The 17,382-nt window shown below is 41.2% G+C and overlaps 1 protein-coding gene across 4 annotated transcripts in view; it reads left to right on the top strand.

The window, feature by feature from the left end:
* The first annotated feature begins 207 nt into the window (after nt 1–207).
* Nucleotides 208–17,382, top strand: part of PABIR2 (PABIR family member 2) — a 100,518-nt gene continuing 83,343 nt past the window's right edge. For 3 of the 4 annotated variants that reach the window (XM_020969776.1, XM_078147868.1, XM_020969778.2), the window contains exons 1-2: nt 353–941; nt 2,342–2,420. In XM_020969776.1, coding sequence (XP_020825435.1) covers nt 829–941; nt 2,342–2,420 — 192 coding nt within the window. In that variant the 5' untranslated portion in view covers nt 353–828. The other variant, XM_020969777.2, reaches the window with a different exon arrangement.

A 17,382-nucleotide genomic window follows, 5' to 3' on the forward strand; every position in this document is an offset into this window, starting at 1 on the left:
GAGTGGGGAGAAATTGAGGGGTTTTAGGGTCCTTACTCTTTCTCCTCCAGCCATTGGCCCGAGCCCCCTCCGAGAAGGAGCAGCTCGTATTCCGCCAGCCCATTGGTCCCTTTCAAATTCTAGCGCCAGGGCCCATCTGCCAATAGTTACTACCTGAGTGCCCCGCCTACGGCAAAGGCTCCTCCTTTTCGCGGAGTTGTTTTCTTGCGCATGGTTCCTGGGAGCTGACGCGCCTGGGTGGTCACAGAGCGCCTGCGGAGAAGGAGTGGCGGAAAGAGGGCCGGCCCTGCTGTTGCTGAGGCTTCGGAAGCTGTGGCGACGGCGGCGGAAGCAGAACAGGCAGCAGGTTGTAGTTTTTGTTTTGGCCCCAACCCGCCAGCTGGTTCTCCGGGGCTGTTCCTGCCGGCCTGAGGAAGAGGAGGAGGAGGATTGGCTGCATCTGTAGCCCTTATCTGGTGGGGTGGTGGGGAGTGGGGAACCTAGAATTAGCGGGGCGAAGTCCCGGGACGGAGCATGGGGGGCTGGGCCCAGGCCCAGGCCCAGACCCAGACCCAGACCCAGATCCAGACCCACGCCCAGGCCCTACCAATGCTGGGCCTTTGCCCCGCATCGTGTGATCGGCTGCCAGGGTGGCCGCGATGTTTGTAGGCCCCCGGGAAGGCGGCAGTATGAGCCTCCCCTTCTCCTTCTAGAGCCACCACGTCCTCCTGCTGCTTCCTTCTCTCCCCCTCTCCCTGTCCTGCAGTGAGTGGGAGCCGAGAGAACCCAGAGCTGAGAACCGATCCTAGCCAAAGGCCATCCCCACATCCCGATACCTAGCCTCCCGGCATGGCTCAGGAGAAAATGGAGTTGGACCTGGAGCTGCCAACTACTGCCACCGCCCCCCCGGATGGGGGCAGCCTGAGGAGGTCCAACAGTGCTCCCTTGATCCATGGGCTCAGGTGGGTAGGAGGTGGTGGGGGTGGGGAATACAGAATTTAGGCTCCAGGCCCCCAAGCAGGCCACCTACCCTCTCCAGTGCAACTGGGAGACTCTGGACCCGGGGGCTTTTGAGGGCAACCGAGAAGTGTAGCCGATGGGGGGCGGGGCAGGGTGCGGAGGGGGAAGACAGACATGCTTACAAAAGGGTTAAGCAGGTCCGGTATGAGGGTGGGATGACAGTTTGGAGGAAGAGGACTTGAAGGGGGGAATCTGAGTACTGGCCTTGATGTAAAGTGACCTGCAGAGTTGGCTGCCCGCTTTGACAGGTTGTGTGGCCTCCCTGATTCTGAACAGCTAATGTCAATCTGAAACTTCCGGAGCTTTAGCTTAACACCTGTTTCGAGAGGCATTGAGGGATTTGCCCTCCCTGTGATATTACAAAGAAAGAACCTACACTAAAGCATATTTTAACTGACAGTTTAATGATGAAGCCATTTCTCTTGAGATGATTGGAAATGATTTCGTAGTAGGAAATATTGTATATCATTTACAGAACCTAAAGTTAGTTTCCAGGAATACTTTGATGCACTGAAGGATCTGTGATTGAAGGATACAGATCACAGTCCTTTCATTTAATGCCAGCCAGAAAAACCTCCTTTGAAATGTAGTTTAGATTGAGGAAATTGTGAGATTAGAAAACTTAGGAAATTGTATAATCTTAAACTTTAGTGTTGGCTTATTAACTGGACAAGTCACGTATTTTTAGACTGATTAAAACATTAATGGGATTTTTGTATATATGTATTTCCCAGATCTTTTCCATCACTATTTTATAAGTAGCATTTTTCAAAATTCCATTTGACTAGATAGCCAATTTATAAGGCCTTGTATTTGTGGAATTCATGAAGAATATCCTATTTAAGCACAAAATGAAATATGGAACAACCTGTTGAACATATATTTGTATCAGCTCAGGTGTACATAAACTATTTTGACCAGTGTCCTTTTTCTTTGTTAATTTTTTTTAATTTGAGGGAAGGATGGCTTGGTCATTTGAGGTTATTTTCACATGGCTAAGATCAGAAGTTCAAAAAGGCCCTTTGCTTCTGACAGACACTGGCCTATGACTTTTCAGATTTGAGGAGCAAATAGTATATAATAACAATATTTAGACTGTTCTAGACATGTACTGTTGCTTCTTGAATCATGAGATACATAGTTCTTTTGTGTGATAAAGTATTCATTTAAGAGGGAGTATGTGCTAATACAAAGATCTGGAGATCTCAGTAAGTTGTTTAACCTGTCTACAAAAGAGAAGGTTGAAACCTTGAGTCTATGATAAGAGCTAAAAGTTTGACAAAAAAAAAAGTAAAAATGTCTTTGATAAGGAGATTCGGTAACAGTTCTTCTTATTTTCCAGTGATAATTCACAGATTTTTCAGCCTTATGTAATCCGAACCCGGAGGAATAGTACAACAGTGATGAACCGTCACAGTCTGGTAAGTTTATCAGTAAATATCTGAATTGCAGAGAATGTACTGACCTGCATTGGCTTCCTATACATATGAAATCACAGGTCCAGTCTGTATTCCTATCTGAACCGTTTAAGACAGGAAAAAAATATTTACCCTTTAGATATAGCTTTTCCTTATAATTAAGTGCTAGATGTGTCGTAGTAGCAAGAAATTTAGCATTCGGCCATTGCTGAAAAAGCTAATCAACCTATGAGATTTTTGTTTAATGTTTACTCTGTAAGTAGCAATTTTCAATTTTGGAGACCTTGTAAAATTTATCTGCTATGGGAATTTGTTTTTTTAAAAGTAATTATCATTTGTTGGTATATAATTCTGAAGGAAGTCAATATTAATTTTAAGTTATACCTCACAATGTTTCTAATTGTCCCAGGATGAAAAAAATCAAATAATAGAAGATTATATTATTTGATGACTCTCTATGGGATTATACTACTTTAAAGATATATAGACTCTTTAAAAAGTTTGCCTGTTATGTTTTAATGTTCTCTGAAGATTTACCACAAGATTTACCACCGAATTTTTTTTTAACTACAAAGGTTCTTAAGGAATATATTATTCCCTTACTAGCTGTTAAGAGTTAGAAGAAATTAGAATGTAGTTTTATTAATCCATTTTCAATAATTCCCCCAAACACAGGGAGGAAAGGAGTTTATTTCCTAGGGAGTTCCATTTATCAGTGAAATCACAAGTCAGGTTCCTATTTCTCTCCCTAGCCCCAAACATTAAACATCTCCTATGTATCAAGCACCATTTGAGATACACATGTTAACAATGTAAGCTTACTGTCATGGAGGTTATGATGTAGGGAGGTGAGACAACACTGCATAAAGATAAATACAAAGTACAGAGTTATCCTGAGAATTCTAAGGAGGGAAAGGTCATTGAAGTTAGTGGCAGGGAAATTGTGGCTGGCATTGGAATGTACTAGGCCTTAAAAGGAGAGGTTGACAGGTACAGTCACCAGCATCAAGAACTGATAATATTGTTGAGAGCAAAAGAGGAGACAAATAGAATGAAAAACAGAAAAACCAAAAGCACAGCAGCTGAAGCCATTTAGTATAGGAGCAAATGACCTATGATGACAACTGAAGACATCACAATGGAAACCATGATCAGCAAGCATAATAATGAGACTATGACATTAAGAAGAGTTTAAATCATACTTAATATAGTAGAGTTCTCCACATAATTGGTTTCCCGGATCTTGAGTAGGTGAGATAGCATTGTGTGTGTAGGGGAGCAATAATAACATTAAATAACATTAAAAAGTAGCAACGTTAAACATTAAAATAGGGAAGTAACAACATTACAAAGGGAAGACTGTGTTCCTAAGTAGCCAAAATTCAGGCTATGAAAGTTTAAAGTCGTCTTTAGAAACTTGAGAATTGAGTGGGGCTTAGGTACACTAAATAGACTCCTCCCTCCCCAAGGTGTTAAGACAGGACTTGTCTAGTTAGGGGAGAGAACCTTTAGATTTGTAGCCATGCAGAGAAATGGGGAAGGCCTCTGCTCTGACAACAAGAAGGAATCCAGTGCTATACTGGAAGGTGGCTAGAAAAAAACCTACAGAATTCCTCTAAACTCTTGTCATCTCTGTATTGATCTTGAACAACTCAGATGAGTTTGGGTATTTTGGGAAATGGGGTGGGAAGGGATTTATTGTCCACAGCTGGGGAAAGGTATAATCCATCTTTCCAGAGGAACAAAGTAAATACTGGAAAAATACTGAGTCCCAGTGCAGTGTGGTCAAGAGAAGGGGTAATTGCCTCCTGCAGCCCTAGACGGTAGATCCAAATTCTCATTTATTTTGAGAGACTGGATGGGTAGGGTGACTAATGGGATGTGACTTGACTTGTAGCAGTTGTCTAAGTTTTAAAACCTTGAAAATACTTAACATCTCTTCTGACATTGAGCAACCTGACCAACAATATGACTTAAATTGAAGATATATGGAGAACCTGACTTTAGAATGAGTCTTAGCTGTAATGCATGAAGGACAAGATGTTGGTTGGAACAGTTTTATTGATGTGCTTATATTCTGTCTGAGAGGATTTTTTAAGGTTTCCACCTAAATTGGTTGAAATAACCATTTAGTAAATAAGCACCTATGATATACAAAGAAATCTGGTTTTCTAGCTCATCTCGGAGTAAAAGCAGCAAATTAAATGTAGGTGTTAGAGACATATCAGGAAATCAGCATCAGGAAATGACCAAATCATAAAAAGCAGAATGTTAAAAAAGAATAGTATTTCCAGGCCACTGAGTGTAGGGTCAAAGGACGCTTGGCACTGAAGTAGCCTCTGGAGACATCATTGTAATTCAGCCCAGTACAATAACGGGGTTTGTAATACTGCCCTGAGCCATGAAGGAAAGATTAAATTATGTTTGACATAGCCATATTGATAATGAAAGTAATTAATTCTCTAGAGCATTGGTGTCAAACTCAAATAGAAACAGGGGGGCCCTGAATCATACATAGGATTGCTGAGGGCTCTGCATGTTGACCTAGTGGTAAAATGTAATGTTATCTGTGTTTTATTGAATTTGTATTTATTTTGTTGAATATTTCTCAATTCCATTTTAATCTGGCTTGGGCCATGCTTGAGAGTGTGGTAGGCTGCATGCAGCCCGTGGGCCACATGTTTGACACCTCTGCTCCAAGAGCACCCAGTCTGTTGGAATTCTGTTATTGAAGATGTCTACTGCCAGTAGACCCAGTGCCAATGCAATGCTAGTGCATTGGGTAGATCCTGGGGGCTGGGGAGAATTTATAGAACTGGACAGTAACAACTCCTGTTTCCAAAGCACATTCTGCAGACAAATAATGTAAATAGGTAATGCAAGTAAAATGAAGAAACTGAGTCTAAGAGCTTGTGACTTGTCAGCTGCGAAGTGTTAGAGCTGGAATTCCAACCTTCAGGTCTCTTGGCTAACAAGTCCAGTGCTTGTTCCATTTTGCCAGCATGCTGCTGAGAATTGCACCTTTGCTACATCTGTTTCAGGAGTTGTGTTCCTTGACAGTTCTATTTAAGTGGTAGATAGTCAGTTTGTGAGGCCTTGTAAGAATGTATTTCATCAAGACTATTCTATTTAAGCACAAGATGGAACAACTAGAAAGAGCAGCCGTCGCCCACTGAACATGTGTTCAGTACATGAGCTACTTTGATTAGCTAGGTCTCCTCTTGTGAGATGAAAAGGCATAGGGGGAGGGGCTTCAGTCTGCCCAGTTGGAGGGAATACACCAATGAGACCACAGATTGAGCAAATTGTAAAAACACAAGGTATAAAACAACCTGGTTTCCTAGCCCATAGCAGCTGAAGCATCAAATTCAGTGAGGTTGAGGGTGATTAGGGTTAGAAACAAGAACACTGGTTGTAGTAAGAAGTGATAGATCATAGTCTGACAGCAGAGGACATAAACTTAATGAAAAGCAGACGGAGCTCAAAATGCAGAGCAATTTGATGCCATTTAGCTTAGGGAAAAACAGTCTGTGGCACCTCAGTGGCCCCTTAAGACCTAATACTGTACAATACAATAACATTTGCCAATGACCTTGGCCTATTGAGAAAAGATTCACTTAAGTTTAGTATAAACTGTTGACAACAGGGAAATGTGTATGCAATATGTTTTTAAAAGATTTGCATTCCAAGTGGTTAAAACCTTAAGAGGGTATAAGCAGATCAATTTTATTATCTAGAAAAGTCATGTGGAATACTTCATTGCCAAAGGTGCAGTATAAGTTGGGTATTATTTGGATTTGTTTTTTCCTAGCCAAAAAACATCCTCTATTCTAGTACTTGTGTCCTTTGTGCAAGGTACTGTATACATGGAATTAGAGAAATTTGAGGGCTGAGGGGGGAGCCACAAGAGATCTGGAGTCTAATCCATGCCAGAAATAGAATCCCTGCTACAATACACCTGACAAGTGGTCATCCCATTTTGACTTGAAGAGAGAACTTAACACTTGCCTGGCTAGCCGGTTCTACTCTTGGATAATGCTGATTGTTAGGAAGTTGTTCCTCACATCCAGCCAAGGGTTTGTAATTTCGACCCATTGTTTCTAGTTTTGCATTCAGGGGCCAAAGAGAACAAGTTTAGCCGCCCCTCCATATAACAGCCTTCAAAGTACTTGAAGATGGCTTCTGTTCCCCACTGATTCTTCTTTTTGCCGTGCTAAACATTCCAAGTTCCTTTACTTGATCCTTGTATGGTGTGGACTTAAGGTCCTTCACCATTCTGGTTACCCTCTATCATCAGTGTCCTTCCTAAAATCTGGGACCCAGAACAGTGCTCATTATTCCAGAAGTAGTGCAACTAGGTCAGAAGATTGTTTCTGGAAGATAGGCCCTTCAGTTTAGCCCAATATTACATTTGTTTTTTAGACTGCTACTGAGCTTTTCCATCTGTTATAAATCCCTAGCTCCTTTTCAGATAGACTACTATCTAACCATATCACCTGCTCTTGAACTTGTGAAATTGTGAAATTGATTTCTCTAACCCAAGTGTAAGACTTCATTTACACATTTTCATTAGATTCAGCCCAATTTTCAGATCTCTCCAGATCTTTTTGGATGCTGAGCCCATCACCCAGTGTATAAGCTATCCCTCCTAGCTTTGTGTCATCTGCAGATTTAATAAGGATGCTCTTTATGCTTTTATCTGAGTTATTGATAAAAATGTGAAACAGCACAGATCCCTGGAGCACTCCATGGGAGGCTTGCTTTCAAGCTAATGTGAAGTCATTAATGGCTATTTCTTGAGTCGGGTCAGCTCTGAATCCATCTAACTGTACTGTCTAACCTAACCCACATCTCTCCATCTTTTTCTTCTTATCAAGCAATTTGCTAAGATCTAGGTAAACTATATCTGTAGCATTCCCCTTATCTACTGTTTTAGTAAGGGTAGGTGATGATATCGGTACTGGGAACTGCCTGGTGAGGAAACTTCCCCTACCAGTGCAGATAGGTGAACATATTCCCTGCAACTTAATAGTAATAATGGTAATTAGCATTCACGTAGTACCTACTACTGGCCAGTCACTTTACAAATATCATCTAGTTTGATCCTCATAACAACTCTGGGAGGTAAGTGCTATACCTGTCCCCATTTTAGAGTTGAGGAAACTAAGGCAAACAGAGGTGAAGTGATGTAATCACACAACTAGTAAGTGTGTAAGACTGGATCTGTCCTCAGGTCTTCCTAACTCCAGGCCCAGCATTCTATTCATTTTGTCACCTAGTTGCCTCTAAAGTCCTAGAGAACTGTCTAGAGCACTAAGAAGTTAAAGGGACTTGCCCAAGGGCACGCAGCTGGTATATATCAGAAGCAGGACTTTAACTCAGGTCTTCCTGGCTCAGATGGTCTGATAAAAACTCCATAAATTAGAGGGTGATAACAAGTGGACCTTAGTGCTAATTGTTGTAGAGTATGGCTGATGAAATCACTAGAGAGAAAAGGGGTAGGAAGGAAAGAGCCTTGACCAGAGAAAAGATCACATTTGAAACTGTCCCCCAGGCAGGAGATAGGAAAGCTCCGGGAAGGATTCAGCTGCCCCTATCCAGGGGGGAGGTGGTAGCAGAAAGCACCAAGTACTTTCAGCCAACCCTGCCTTCCACAGGGATTACACCAGCCACCTAGACTTCAGGAACACTTGGTGACGAACACCAAGGCAAAAACTATAACCTTAGAATCACAGGATTCAGAGCTAGAAGCAACCTTGGAAATTGTTATCACCATTATCGATGTTATTTATCTTCTGTGAGTTGAGAGTGGAACCAGAAGATGAGGTGGGTGACCCATAGCAAAAGTGAGAATGACAGCTTGACAGTCTTAAGTACTTCACTGCTGTCCACAGAAGATTAAATGACCCAGAGGAAAGCGTCTCGCATATCGGATAGATATTCTACAGAGGCCCTTTAGAAGGGCTGGGCAGGACAAGAAGGCATATCCATCATCGAGGTCACAGATCTAGCAAAGTCTCAAAAGAGGAGAAGGGACTGTAAAATTCTAGTATTTCATTGTGGCTGCTAATTTTCTTTTTAAACAAAACAGCCGACTGTATTGGAATTGCTAACAAATCTACATACCAGGAGGTTACAATGTGTTATAGTGGAAAGGGCAATGGACCTTGAAACCCTGTCCAACAATCCTATCTGCCAGGTCTTTGGATACTTGAGGATGGTAGTTCATCTGGGCCAGATGACTTCAATTCATCAAGCAATCTAATCTTGGGAATTGGCTCCACTTCAGTTCTGTCCTTTCCAGTCCTGAAGTCATTGTCCTTGGCAGAGTAAAAGGAAGCAGTATAAGAATTGAGCTGTTCTGCTTTCTTGTGGTTGTTAATTGTCATCCAGTCCCCTTGATCATCACTGCTGTCCTTTCTTGGATCCTCCTCTTTTTCCAATATCTCTGAAACATCATGCTTTTTATTGTCTTTAGCTTTCCTTGATTTCGTATTTCTCAAGCCAGGTTTGCTACTTAAATAACTGTGTGACCTTGGACAAATCTTTTAACCTCTTTGGCTCTCAGTTTTCCCTTTTGTAAAATGGAGATAATCTCTTTAAGCATGTGTTTCTAAGACTCCTCTGTAGAGGATCTAGCCAGCATTTAATGTCATTTAACACGTCTCGCTCCAGCAAGACACAGGTACGTAACCGAAGTAGAGGTACAGTTGTTAGTATTCTTAGTAATAATACAGCATGAAAGGCAGCATGGTTTGGTGGACAGAGGGCTGGCCTCAATCATGAAGATCTGGATTTAAGTCCTGCCTCAGATGCAAAGTGACTGTGTGATCCTGGGTAAGTCACTTCACTTTTCAGTACTCCAGGAAACACTCTCATATTCTACATTTCACAGCAGTTGCCAACTTACATCCGTGGAGAGACCCCCGACACCATTGAAATCATAGTTCTGGACCAAATCCCAAACCCAACAACATAAGTAATAAAGATCAGAAATTCAAGCTAGAGTGACTTGCAGAATGTGCCACACAGTTTTGCTATTCATAAAAACATTTGCAGATTTGTAAATATTGCTTACAGTATCTTGGGGTGGTGAGAAAGCTGGAGAAGCAGGAGAGCCAGTCTTAGCTCTGCCACAAACTGAATGAATGACTGTGGGCAAGACACTGCTTCTCTGGTCCTCATTTTCATCCTCTGTAAAATGATGGAGTAGACTAGCTCAGGAGTGGAGGAATCTGTGGCCTCAAGGCCACATGCAGCCCTCTAGGTCCTAAAGTTCGGTCCTTTGACTGAATCCAAACTTCACAGAACAAATCCCCTTCATAAAAGAATTTGTTCTGTAAAACTTGGACTCAGTCAAAAGGCCATACCCTATGACCTAGAAGGCCACAAGTGGCTTCCAGGCTGCAGGTTCCCCACCCCTGGACTAGCTGATCCTGAAGGTCCTGTCTCACTCTACAATTATCTGCTTCCATGAGGGGCCATTAACTTAAGGTCTTTAAAAGAGTGAATGTGATCTGTAGACCTTTCAGCTTTTATCTGGTCCATCTCTATTCAGTTGTTGATGCCTTCAACAAGATGCTTTCCCAGGAAAAGGTAGGTGCCCCAAAAGTAGAAAACATTTATGTTGGCCATGATATAAGCTCCAGAGAACAGGACAGATGTGGTCTGTGCTATGAAAAGCTGACAGAAGTAGTGGATGTGGTGATGCATTGATGAAATAATGTACCTAGGCAAATGCTTACTATGTGCCCAGCCCAGCACTGTGCTGAGAACACTGAGGGGTAAGATTGAGAGCTGGAAGATATCTGTTCCAGGGTTCTTAACCTGAGGTTTGTGTATTTAAAAAATAAATTTGATAACTATAAATAGATTTTTAACATATTTTAATATAATTTGTTTTCTTTGTTTCTTTGTATTACTTTGTATTATTGTGTGCATTTAATAACATTATTGTAAGACTTCCATAGTCTTCACTAGACTGCCAAAGGAGTCCATGCTACAAAAAGATTAAGTCTATTCTAACTTCCTTATTTTATGATTAGGAAACCGAATCGGGGAAAGGTCAGGTGATTTGTTCTAGGTCTAGCTAGTAAGGAAAATTAGGATTTTATCTTAGGTGCACATGTAAAGCTTATCATCTTTTTGGTGCAACAAGATTTAAGAGACACGTATATAATGTCTAAAGCATCCCGGTAAGGGCCTGTTAAAACTTTTAAAAGAGCGACACCTAGTGGTCTTTTAGGAATAATCTGTAAGTAACAAACCCATTTTTCCCCCTCCTTTCTTGTAAGTGCCTGAATTCCAAAATGTGCCTCAAATTCTTTTTAGTAACTTGGTCTATTTTTGTAATATGTCACTAAATTTTTGATCAGTTACTTGATTGTATATTTAATGTCTTAGATGAATGTTAAGTTTCTGACATCTTTCTCAAGACTTATATACTAGTCATAACAAGTGACTTGGTGTTTTAGTTTGCCTGTATCCTGGCCTATGTACATGTCCTTTTTTTTGGGGGGGGGAAATGACATGATGACAATGACCTTATGATAAATTGTCTGTCATCATCAGATTTTGTACCTAAATTCTTTTTTGGCTTTTTTTTCCCCAGCCTCTTTTCGATAATTCTTGTTTTTGTTTTCTTGACTCTTTGTTTAAACAGGGTATCCCCAGAAGTCTTAGTGCAGTCTGTAACCTTTACTAGCTTAAAGCTATGCTAAGACTTCCTAGATACTCTGCATTTGTAACTTCTTGTTCTCTTGCTCCTTTTTTTCTGCCCAGTAATGCCATTAATAGATGGATCATAGAATTTTTGTTTTCATTCCTTATCCCATCATTGCATGCTTTCTTTCCCATTATCTACTTCTCCTGAAGCAGTGTTCTACATTTATCAGCCTGATGTTTTCATCCTTTGCCAAATCACCCATTCAGAGTTTAGCAGTAAAGGTTTTCCCTTTTTGAGGAGTAAGAAAACAGGAATAGAAAGAGTCAGTATTCTCAGATATTCAGATGGATCTGTGATGGTGATTTGGATGTTCCCCCTGGCCCTGTACATTGCAGCTCGTTCTGGCCCACTCACTTGGCTTGTCCATGTCCTCGCATGAGGTAGCCACCGAGGCTCTGTTCAATTTTTTACTTTCTCCTGACATCTTGAAGATATCAGTGAAGCCCTTGAGCTGGAATTCCAGTTTCTTCTTTTTCAATACATACAGAATCCCTCAATTGTCTCAAATCTTCTGGCCTTACTCATACACTTTACTTCAGTCACATATGGGATGGTCAAACCATGACCTTCTGCTTCCTTAATCAAAATTTGTGACATTCTTCCAGCTGACCATAACCATCTGTAATTCCATCTCTCCCTATGCCTCACCCCTCCTTACACCTGCCTCCATTCCCTTCACTCCTTAGTCCTTTCTCAAGTTACTACCCTGGTTTTGACTTCACTTTCTTTCCCAGTCTCATTCCTGTAGTTGATCCATTTAGCTCTACTGTCTCCTCTTCAATCCCTCGTTCCCTTGTCTGTCCTGTTACTACTCATCCGCCTGCAGAACCCTCGTCCTGCATTACCCCTTCAGTCTATGTTATCTGTTCCTACTTGTGAGATTCTGAGCAAAGCTGGAGGAAGTCAAACAAACAATGGTGCCAGCTTCGTATAGAATAAATGTTATCCAACTTCAACTGGGCCATCCCTGAAGGAAGGGAATCCTTTTATTCTCCTTAAGAGATTTTGTATCTTACTCCCCACAGATGCTGTTCTAAATCCCTTTTCTCTTCCCTCCTTCCAAACCTCCCTCTCCTTCCTCATATCAGCTGAGGAGTTCAGCCTTTGCTTGACTGAGAAAATTGAGGCCCTGTATCATGAGCTCCTTCTCCTCTTACCTTTCCTTCATCTCCAAGCCATGATATGATCTTCCACTCTTTCCTCCTTTCACCCATTCTCTGCTAATGAGATTGCCCTTATCACTGGCAAGTCTATCTCCTCTACTTGTGAACTTGGTCCCATTCCATCCCATCTTCTCCAGCAGATATACCATAGTGCTTTCATTTTTAACCTCACCCTGTCTATTGCTCCTTTCCCCTCAATACTTAAGAAAACTTCACTAGGCCCTATCATCCCCCAGCTGTCATCTTATATTTCTACTCCTTTTCTCAACCAAGCTCCTAGGATATGTTTGCACTCATTGCTTCTACTTTCTCACCTTTCACTCACTCCTCAGTGCTTTGCAATCTGGTTGCCAACTTTGTCAGTCAACTAAAACTACCTCTATCTAAAGTTACTAGTGGTTCCTTAATTCTCAGATTTGATGTTTTTTTGGATTTTTTTTTTTAGGCAATTGGGATTAAGTGACCTGCCCAGGGTCACACAGCTAGTAAGTGACAAGTGTTTGGTCTGAGGCCGGATTTGAACTCAGGTCCTCCTGAGTTCAGAGCCGGTGCTCTATCCACTGTGCCACCTAGCTGCCCCTGTTTTTTGGATTTTTGTCGGTCCTCATCCTTTTCTGCTATTGATCACTGTCTTCTCTTGCATACATTATCCTTTTTAGGTGTTTGTGACAATACTCTTTCTTGTATTTCCTTCTCCCTGCCTGATGTGTTCTTCCTCAGTCTCCAGTGCTAGACCCTGTATTTATGAGCACTAAGAGGGGATGTTCCCTAAGGCTCTGTCTAGGGCCCCATTCTCTTTGAATACTTTTTTCTAGGTGACCTTATCAGCTCCTATGTCTGTACGGGTGACTCACAGATCTATATATCTAGCCCCAATCTCTCTCATTCTCTTCAGTCCCATATTACCAATTACCTATTGAACACTTGAAAATGGATGTGCTAGAGATATCTCAATTTAGCATGTCCAAAATGGAACTTATTATCTATCTTCCTTCCCAACCTAGCCCTCTTCCAAACTTCTTTACCTTGGGTTGAAGGCACTCCCATTCTTCTAGTATTCCAGGTTCTTAACCTTGGGGTCATCTTAGACTCCTCACTTTCTCCTCAATAGCCAGTCAGTTGCTCTTTCTACAGCCACATCTCTTGCATCCAGTCCCTTTTCTTTACACACATAGCTACTATCTTAGTTCAGACTCTCTATACTTTTCACCTAAACCCAGGGTTCTTAACTTTTTTCGGGTTGTAGACACCTTTGGCAGTTTGGTGAAACCTATGGACCCCTTCTGAAAGTAATGTTTTAAGTGCATAAAATAAAGTGCACAGGTTTATAAAGAAAAGCAATTATATTGTCATACATTTATGAAAATATTAAAAGAACAAGTTCACAGACTTAAGGTTAAAATTATCTTTTAAAATTTTTAAATTTTAAAATTAGCTATCTTTCTGGCCTAGATTACCACAATCGCCCCTTAATTGGTCTTTCTGGCTTTAGTCTCTCCCCATAGGGAAGGGAAGAAACATTTATATAGTGCCTACTATGTGCCAGGCACTGTGCTAAATACTTTACAAATATTTCATTCGATTCTTTTTTTTTCTTTACTCTAGGCATCTTTTATTTATTCAAAGGATCTTTAATTTCATCAGTGCATGTATCAATCCTTGGTGAAACCCATCTGTATCTTTTCTTTTTCTTAAATTAATTTATTTTTAGTTTTCAACAATCACTTCCATATGCTTTTGAGTTTTAAATTTTCTCCCCCTTCCTCCTCACCCCCCACCCCAAGACAGCATGCAATCTGATACAGGCTCTGCAAAAAATTCCTATTAAACATATTTTCACATTGGTCATGTTATAAAGAAGAATTAGAACCAATAGGAGGAACCACAAGAAAGAAGAAACAAAACAAAACAAAACAGAAGGGAAAAAAAAGAGCAGATAGTATGCTTCAATCTACATTCAAACTCCATAGTTCTTTCTCTGGATGTGGATAGCATTTCTATCATGAGTCTTTTGGAGATGTTTTAGATCCTTGCATTGCTGAGAAGGGCTAAGTCTATCAAAGCCAGTCATCACACAATGTTGTTGTTACTGTGTGCAGTGTTCTGGTTCTGCTCCCTTTACTCAGCATCAGTCCATACAAGTCTTTCCAGGTTTTTCTGAAGTCAGCCTGCTCATCATTTCTTATAGCACAATAATATTCCATTACATTCATATACCACAACTTTTTTAGCCATTCCCCAGTTGATGGGCATGCCCTCAATTTCCAATTCTTGGCCACCACAGAAAGAGCTGCTATAAATATCTTTGTACATGTGGGTCATTTCATTTGATTCTTACAACAACCCTGGGAGATAGGTGCTATTATTATTATCCCTATTTTACAGATGAGGAAACTGAGGCAGACAGGTTAAGTAACTTGCCCAGGGTCACCCAGCTAGTAAGTGTCTGAAGCTGGATTTGAACTCGGGATTTTCTGACTCAGGCCTGGTTCTCTGTCCACTGTACCACCTAGGTGCCCGAGTGATTTTCCTTAAGTGCAGGTCTGACCACCACCCTCCTCTAATCTGTAAACTCCAGTGGCTCCCTTTAGGAAAACCATAAACTGCTCTGTTTGCCCGCCCTCTCTTTTTTTTTTAAACAAATTAAATTTTTTATGTTTTGTTTTTTTCAATTAACAAGCATTTTTTTTTCTCCCTCCACCTCCCTGCAACAACTCTGGCTTTTCAAACACTTCACAACCTGACCCCACCCTGTCATTCCAGGTCATTGTCCATAGCTCCTCTTCCCATACTGTGGGATTTCACAGAACTGTTCCTCTTTCTGTTCCTTACACATGGAAGTCCATCTCTACTCTCCCTGCCTCGGGGCCGGCTGCTCCCCATGCCCACAGTGTGCTCCCTTCTCACCTTTGCCTCAGAGAATCCCTTTCTTCCATCAAGAGGGAGCTCAAGCACCACCTTGTACATGAAGTCTTTCCTGTTGCTCCTCACTGATGCCTTCTGTTTATTTGGATTTACTCTCTTTACTTCTATAGACAGCAAACTGCTATTCTTATATTTAGGGACTTAAATACCCATATTGATATTGTCTAAAACACCCAGTTTATTAACTCGACCTCTTTGACCTTCTCTTTTGTCACTTCTCAGTCACACATAAGATAGGCCCTACTGTACTCTCACCATTGCTTACAAATGTTCTGCCTCCATGATCCAGAATTTTGAAATTCCTCTGACCACAATCTATTCTTCTATCCTTCCCTGTGTCTCCTCTCTCTCCTCAATATCTAGTGCCTCCACCCCTCCCTCTTCTGCTGTTGTATCATTGCTCTGGCCTCACTGTCTTCCCTTCCTAATCTTAACCCTACAATTAGTTAACAAGGCTAATGGGTCAGTTAATCTGCAAAGCATCATAGTTTTTAAAAGGGCAGCACTTGGCCAAGAACATGCTTGTAATATCACCTTGTAATATCTTGTGGCTCTCCTGAGCCTAGGGAGTCTGAGCTTCTGTGGTCTGAGGTGTTTACACTAAGTCCAGCTTCATTATGGTGAGGCCCTTGGAACAGTGGGGTCACCAGACTCCCTCAGGAGGGGTGAACCTGTCCAGGATGGAAAGAGAGCAGCTCAAAGTGCTCATACAGGTCAGTAGTTGAATTGGGCCTGTGATAAGTAGCCCTTGTACTTCCAGCTTAGGAAAGATAGGGCTGTGGAGGCTGTTATTTATTTGGGGAGGGGCGGTGGCACAAAGGTGACACCTGGTGGCCATTTAAGAGTAATGCTTAAACATCTGATTTCTCAGATTTTCTATTTTATGAAGTCTCTAGCTGCTTAAGCTTGCTTTATATTCTAGTAACTTCTGTGCATTTTTTCTAAGATTTCCTTTAATTGGTGAATTATTTGATCAAATGTTTGATGTCTTAGAATTGATTAACACTATTTTCCTCAGTGTGTTCATCTCACAACTCTTATTTGCATTGCCTGTTTACTTTATCTTTTATACCTTTGTCTGCTTTTAAAAGTTCTTAATTATAGTTTGTCTGCCATTGTTCAGGTTTTGTACCTAAATTCTTTTCAGACTTTTTCCCCAACAACTTTTTGATAGTCTTTGTTTTAATTACTTCTCTACTTCTCTCCAGTATTGACTGTTTATAGTAGTCAATACTGGAGTGGCTAGTGGTGGATGGCGCTGGGCCTGGAGTCAGGATGACTTGAATTCAAATCCGGCTTCAGACACTTGGGCAGTGACCTTGGGCAAGTCACTTAACCTCTGCTTGCCCTAGTTTCCTTGTCTGGAAAATGGGAATCATAATAGCACTTGCCTCCCAGGGTTCTTGTGAGGATCAAATGAGATAACATTTGTAAAGTGCTGTTCAGCCCAGTGCTTGGCACATAGCATGCGCTATATAATTGTTAGCTATCATTATAATTATTAAGTGCTTTGCAAACCTTAAGGTACTGTATAAATGATAGCTATTATTGTTGTTGTTATTATGTAGTCACATTTACTGATGTACTGGTATGAAAGGAAACCTCATTTGTGTCTTAAGTTGCATTTTGCTGTAGTGTTTTGTAGTATTTTTTGATATAGCTGTGAGTTGTTGGCAATTTTTCTTTGAGCTACTTGTTCTTACCCTTTGACCTCTCATCTACTGGGCAGTGGCATTTGTCATCTAAATTACCTCTGTGACCTCATGCAAGTCACTTCCCTGCTCTGTGCCTCCATTATCCTCCTCTCTAAAATGAGGAAATTGGACTGAACGATTCCCTAAGTTTCTTCCAGCTCTAACTCTATTAACCCATGTACTCTCTATGTTACCCCATCCAGCCTCTCTACCTGCCCAGCTCATTCTCCCACTTTTCAGAATGTCATCATTTGGCTCAGTCTTCTTATTCACTCAAACCTCTGCTCATATATTTGGGGATTTAAATCTGCAGGTTGGTGTTCCCTCAAACACTCTGCTCACTTGGCCCCAGCTTCTATAATTTAGAGCTTTACTACTGCTGACACATATAATAATGCTCCTATCCTTGATATGGAAATATTCTGCCTCCGTGAATGAGAAGTTGAAAATTCTTCACT

The sequence above is a fragment of the Phascolarctos cinereus genome, unplaced genomic scaffold (assembly GCF_003287225.1).
Source record: "Phascolarctos cinereus isolate Bilbo 61053 unplaced genomic scaffold, phaCin_HiC Scaffold_8;HRSCAF=390, whole genome shotgun sequence".
Taxonomy (NCBI): Eukaryota; Metazoa; Chordata; class Mammalia; order Diprotodontia; family Phascolarctidae; genus Phascolarctos; species Phascolarctos cinereus.